At 42.7% G+C, this 6,948-nt stretch overlaps 1 protein-coding gene across 1 annotated transcript in view; it reads left to right on the forward strand.

Moving 5' to 3' along the window:
- The window catches only part of NHSL1 (NHS like 1), a 59,887-nt gene extending 57,618 nt beyond the window's left edge, over positions 1-2,269 (forward strand). The window contains exon 8 of the mRNA XM_035899855.1: positions 1,546-2,269. Coding sequence (XP_035755748.1) covers positions 1,546-2,269 — 724 coding nt within the window. The remainder of the gene's footprint in view (positions 1-1,545) is intronic.
- Positions 2,270-6,948: the final 4,679 nt, after the last annotated feature.

The raw sequence follows: 6,948 nt of genomic DNA on the forward strand, positions 1-6,948 counted from the left end.
CTGGCGGGGGGGTTGGGGGGGGGGTGTCCTAAGTGATCTGTGCATAAACTTCAGCCACTTAAGAGAGACAGGATTGCTCCGAACCCTTGGCAGAGTTTATGGCAATATCTGTTGCTGCCACCTACTCAGCTGATGGATCCTGCTATGCTGTTTTCTGGGGTTTTCTATTATCAGTAGGCTGCAATGCATAAAGACGTTTGAGCTTGCCTTGGCAAAATCTCAAGGCCTTTAAGAAAGTACAGCTAAAGATCACGTTAAGTAGAAACCCGTTTCACAAGGCGAACGGTCTGTATTGAGCACATGCTTGATAAAAATTAATACGGAATTCTAGCATGGCAATCTTGTATTTGTAACAAGTCTGCTGACTTGTTTTAAACTTTTGCCAAAATAGCATGTGTGAAATTAGCCTTTATACATTATTTTTGAAATAATTCTTGCTTAGCCAACAAAGAAGCAAAGCAGCTTTGCTACAGATACTGGGCATGTAATTCATTTCTTTCTTTAAGATTTCTAATAACGTGGAAATGGGGCAATAGAAGTCCAGTTTCCACTTATTGCCAGTTCCATGATTGTTTCTTAATTTTATTTTTGTTATCCCTGCACTTCACATTTAAATTAAAAAAACACTCCGCCCTTTCATTTGGAAAGATAACTTTCATGTCAGGAAGTTGGTCTCTTCTTTGTTTAGTTGAAGAGTTGCCATGACAGAGCACCAACAGAACTGTGAACTTTGTCTGTGCATCTTAATAGAAACTGGAAAACTCGGTTTTTGCTATTGATTTAATGTTTGCATTGAGGAGGGGATTTTTTTTTTTTAATCATGTAATTCAGAATGGTTACATGTGGCTCACTTTACTGCATCTTAACTTCAGCAGCAGTGCATTACAATACCCTTTTCTAAAGGCAAGTGCACTAAACTACACTTCTGATTACCTGGAGAGCATCAAATGAAATAGTAAAACAAAACAAAACAGAAAAACCCCAACATACTCTAGACGACATCTTTTTAATCAAATCCCCAAACTAACAGACAAATGGCATTGAGTATAATCTTTATAATGCATGAATCTTAGCAGTTGAATACTGACTCCAGAAAACCTGATTCACTAAATTCACCGCGGTGTTTTGGACATCAGTATTGCTGGGTTTAGTAGTTTCATTGTTCCAGATTTGCAGAAAAAGAACAATAAACTTAGCTTATACCTCAAATACCTGCATTAATGCCTATACAGTTTTGGTGGTGTGCTTACTCATGCTTTAGATTTAGATTACTTCTCCCTTATCCCTCTCTCTGCTGTAGCTTAATTCATTGTCATCCCTCTAAGCTGAGTTTAATTAGGGGAGGTAAAAAGTTTAATTTTTTGTTTGGTCCTCTTTTTTTTGTTGTTTTTCATACTCAGATCCAAAAGGAAAGTCCTTGGCCGTAAAGATTCTGAAGACGACCGTACCCGCAACCACTCTCCATCACCCCCCGTAACTCCCACTGGAGGTAAAAAGTTTAATTTTTTGTTCGGTCCTCTTTTTTTTGTTGTTTTTCATACTCAGATCCAAAAGGAAAGTCCTTGGCCGTAAAGATTCTGAAGACGACCGTACCCGCAACCACTCTCCATCACCCCCCGTAACTCCCACTGGTGCTTCCCCAACCTTAACTACCCTCAAACAAGCTGGATCTATTCAGAGAAGCGTTCGCAAGAGCAGCACCAGCAACGACAACTTCAAAGCCCTGCTGCTGAAGAAAGGGAGCCGCTGTGACACCAGTTCCCGCATGTCCGCGGCAGAGATGTTGAAGAACACAGACCCGCGGTTCCACCGGACAAAGACGGATGCCTCCCCTGATCTTTCTGACAGCCCTGCCGGCTGCTCACCCAGCAAGAGCAAACGGGCCCAGGAAGAGTGGGCCAAGAGCGAGGGCGTGATGCCAAGGAGCATGTCCTTCTCTGGCACTAGGTACGGCCGGTCACGAACACCCCCCTCTGCTGCCAGCAGCAAGTACAACGTCCGCAACCGCATCCAGAGCAGCCCCATGACCGTCATTAGTGAAGGAGATGGGGAGGTGGTGGAACAGTCAGAGGGCAGGGCCCGAAGGACTTTGGAAGAGCAGGAAGAGAGGCAGCTTGATATGTTTAACAGCGATGAAATGGACATGAATGACTTTCCATATGCTGAGGAGGCAGGCTGCAAGGAGACCTTGGATCCAACCCATCTAGACTTAATGACTCAACCAGGTACTTCAAGGAAGTATCTAAGCCCTTCAGCTGAAGAAAGTTAAAAGGCAGTGACAAAAGGCATTGGATATTAGTCTAGAAAATGACAGAGGACTAGATTCCAGAAGAAAGCCCAGACCAGGACAAGTTTACTTTGCTGAGCATTTATTCCATGAACTGCATGTGTGTGTTTAAATGCTAAAGCAATGATAGTTCTGCATGGTTGGGTTGGGGTGGGGAGGGTTTGCTCTGAATGAATGGTCTGTGGCTTAAAGAAAGAAAACAGTCGATTAAAAAAAAAGGGGAAGTTTTCTCAGAGCCTGTAGGGGTGTGAAGTTTTTCTGTTTCTTGGGACTGCAATTGTGCAAGCAAAATTTAGGATTAAGCCTGAAAAAGAGGAATGGGAAGGCTTCTGTGGTACAAGCTGGACATTTGCTTCAAAAGCATTGTATTGGTGCGGCGTAGTGCATTCGTTAAGCAGAGAGAGGCGCGATGAGGCACATTCACCTATGAGAAGGTAGTAGGGTTGGTGCTGGGGTTGCATGGCTTATTATTGGGGGATGCCCCGGTCTCAGATGAAGCGCGTCCTGCTAAAGCGACTAGGTCACCAGGATAGGGATTGGTCCAGGGTACTTTTTCTTTGTTTTGTTTCCTGAGGGAAAATGAAATACGTAGTTAATGTGGGACAGGGAGCCGAGTTCTGTAAGACACTACTAGCTGCTGTGCAGCCACACGTGTACGCTTGGTGAAACACTCGTTTCCAAGTGAATTGCTTCCCTGACTAGAGTATTCCCTTAGAGAACTGGAACAACTGGATGTGTGTGGAGGATGCGAGCAGGCAACAGAAAAGTGGGAGAGGAATGAAGCAGGGTACTGACAGAGTTTGGAAGGGTTACGTTTCTGAATTGGAAAGCAAAATTTGACTTTGAGAACTTGCACTACAGAGCTGCAGGTGGAGCCTGTCTTTCACAATTGCAACTTGGGAGTTGTGTTTTGCTGGAAGTCTTTCTTCCATTTGTCAAACTGGGAAGGTTATTACTTTTCATCACTTGAAATACAGATACTTGCTAACTTTTGGTTACCAAAGAATAAGTTACAGTTGCTTTCCTTTTTGATTTGCCTGCAGTATTTCTCTTCTTTTTTAACATTAATAATCTAGTGAGGTTCATTTTTATTGTATATTTTACAGATAATAAAAACATTTAACGGTTTTCCAATTGTAAAGAAGACCATTAATTAAAACTGAAACATTGGCTGGAGTTTTTGGTTCTTAGTAGGAGTGAAGCTTTTAATTTCTAAGAAGAATTTTACATCATTTGATGGCGTGCGCAGTTTTTGTATGGTTTGTAAATATTGAAAGTTGTTAAAATATCTTTTGATCTCCCTACCGTAGACTTTATACATTTTTAGATTGCTTTGAAGAAGAAAAAAGCACTCTTTGTAGATTATTTATTTTAGAGAAATATGCTTGTAATCTCTTTCTTCAATCCTTCACTTGTTAGTAATGTAAATTTCAGGGGCCTTCGTTTAACTCTTCCCTTCACAGGAGGGGAATAGTGATGAAAATGCTGTGACTTTGCTTCAATAAAGAAAAAGGCTGCCAGTTGCCATATTGTCTTTTGAGTTGATTAAAATCTCCTTCAAAAGATGTGTCCCGCAGCGTATGGCAACACACTGAATGCCATGAACCATGCATCCTGCCACTAATCTCCAGTTTTCATTGCAAGATTTACTAACTCGCTTTAGAGACAACTAAAGTGCACTTACACATCCACCCCATTTTGGCATCTCGGTGCTGAGACTAAAAAACCAGAAATAATCCTAAGCTTTTTCCAGTATCATTCGTGAGCGTGTCTGCTGCTTCTCTCTTACTTGCAACCTGTCCCAGGAAACTAAAATTCTTGGAGAACCAGATTATAAGCAGAGTGAGAAGTGACGTGGAGAAGGCGAATCCAGCTGCACTCACTGGAACAAGGGTGGGATTAACTGGTGCACAGCAGACTTTTTACCGTTATTGCGTGCTAAATGTATTTAAAGAGCCATTGGATTTTTTAATTAAATGAAAACCTAATTGGATAAAGCAGGTCGCTTCAGATATTAGTAGTGTTGATCTGAACTACATACTGTTTGCAAAGAGACGGTGCAAAACATTCTGCAGCTGCTAAACGTCTCACGAGTGTTGCTTTGGTGTTTCTCCCAGAGCTGATCACGTGACACGTAGAGCCCTGTGTCCTTTTCACAGCAGGAACTCTCCCTTTCAAGGCTATCTGGAAGTGCTAACGAGTTCTCTCCTGCCACCACCCTGAGAGGAAAATGCTCGGGCTTTGTTTTATTGTTTACAAATGGGGAAATGATCAAAATGAAAACTGGCAGCATGGGAGAAAATTGTCATTCTGGTGCCTGCAACTTCTGCAGTATTTCGCAGCATCTTGCGTAAAGGGCCTGTAGGAGGGAGCTTGCTTCCCCGATGCTGCCCGTCATTTTTCCAGGCGATGTGGGGAACTCTTTGGAAAGCCCTGGCTTATACGCACACCATCTTGTCCGTGCAGGTAGGTGAGATTAAACTTAAAGGGTAGCACAGGGTCTTCTCTGGCCCCAGGTGTAGCTTTCGTGCTCATCTAAAACCCACATCTGGTGTAAGGTGAGTTTGGGTGGCGGCTCAGGTTTTGGCTAGTGTGCAGAAGGCCGCATTATGTAGCCGTACTGATGTTGCTCCATAAGTACATTTTACATAGTATAGATATTTATTCAGGCAACTGATGTAACTTCCTTACGGAGGTATCACCATGTCACCTCCCCGCTGCCATCATCCTCTGTAGCGGCAGGCAGAGTTGGTCGGTAGCTCAGTTTTCTCGGCAATACAGGCCTTGGCCCAAGTTTCCGCTATAAAACGTTAAGAGCAAGGCGGCTTTAGGCCATGTTTTCTGTACTGGCAATGACTTTGGTGTGTATGCAATTACACCAAAGAAAACATGCTTCATTTTCTCTCACGCATCCAGCTTCAAAGTTACTTTTTTCCATTAGAAGTTTCCTCCATAGGGAGGTTTTGCAGTTGTGGCTTTACTGGTCAACAAGTATCGATGAAGGTTTAGCAAACCTCTGCTAGGGACATCCAGAGCAGTAGGAGAGGAGGAAGACTATGCAAACTTTGGCCATGCTAAAGAGAAAAAGAAGGCTGTTGTCACCCGGATGCTTAATGAACCATACTGTTACAGGGCTCTACTGTTGGTTTACAGTTTGCCTCTACAAGAAGAATCATTACTGAAGCTGGATGTGAGGTTAATTTCTGGTCTTCCTTTTACTGAGAATGGTTTTCAACTTCAATCTTTTCCTAAATTTTGCTCTGTATTAACTCATTCTGTGCTTCCTTTGTCTATGTTCAAAAGTTGGTTCTCACTGCTGTCAGCTGCAGGCAGCCCCAGTCCCCCTTGGAACTGGTTGTTAACGTTAATACGTTCATAGGGCTCTGTGGCATTTACAGGGCTTCACTGTTTATATACTGGAGAGAGGAGAATTTATTACCTTAGTTTAAACGAAGGATGGTTATGCAAGGAGCAATAGCTTGGTGAGAGGAGGTTTGGAAGGTTACTGGAAATCGGTTAAAAGAATTGGGAAAGAAGTGGGTTTGATGAAGACGGGGTTTTGAGGAGCCAGAACTGGATGCTGGTTCATGCGTAAGGCTCAGCCTGAAGGAAGGTACAGAATAATGGCAGAAAAGGTGAAGCAGGGAGATCGCTGAGGAGAAGAGAAGTCCAGTGAATGCACAGAACGACAGTAAGGTATGAGGTGGGCAGGCTAATGCAGATTCTTGAAGATAAGGAAGCTTCAGCAAGCACAGAAAAGAGAAAAAGGCAAAGGACCAATGGGATAGTCACAGCAAGGGGAAATAAAATCTTAGCCGATGTGTTTCTTTGCAGTTCAAAGGGTATAGAAGGCCAAAGTCAGTTGAACATGGGAAAAAATCCTTTAGAAGAGGAAAAAGAGCAAAATTCCATGAGCTTAGAGAAGCAGTAGCAGGCTAAGCGATGAATGCTCCTGGAGACCTCAGGCAACACTGGGCAGGCGGCTACAGGCTGGAGCACAACTCTTGGAAGGGTTCTGTACCGAAAAGCTGTGCCTGAAGTCTGGAAAGAATATGGGATTGGGAAGATTAAAGCTCAGATTCATCCTGCCTAATTTCTACCAACCATCCTGCGTCCAGTGGTTCCCATGGAATGGCTACACTTCTCCAGACACCTGTGTTCTGGTCACCTGCTAAACCTTCAGTCTTTCCCACTTGTGCACGCAGCGCAGGGATAAATGTCTTCATAATACTGCAAGCAAGTGCATCTTGTCAGGTATTGTTTGGTTCCCACAAAGTTGTGGAAAAGTCACTTATAGCAGCAGTCACTGCTCCAACAAAGCTGTTGCTATAGTACATTGAAGGGGTTCGAAATGATGCTTCGGTTGCTTCTATAAGAGAAGATTAAAAGGATGGACTTCAACAATAAAACAAAGTGTTAAAAAAATTTACAGTGGCAATGAGGAATCGTTTTATTTAAAATAACCGGTACTAACAAAAAAGAACACAAAGCTACAAATTATATGAGTATATAACGTACAAAGTGCATTATATTTGCTTTCTGAGTTCCCCCCTTATACTTTAATTTCTGAATAACTTTCAGAAGTTACTTCTTTCAGGGCTGAGACGAGAAAAGTCTTCAGATGTAACAAAACTGATAATTTTCTTGGCTCTAAAGAGGTG

Source organism: Egretta garzetta, unplaced genomic scaffold (assembly GCF_000687185.1).
Source record: "Egretta garzetta isolate BGI_Z169 unplaced genomic scaffold, ASM68718v1 scaffold397, whole genome shotgun sequence".
Classification (NCBI taxonomy): Eukaryota; Metazoa; Chordata; class Aves; order Pelecaniformes; family Ardeidae; genus Egretta; species Egretta garzetta.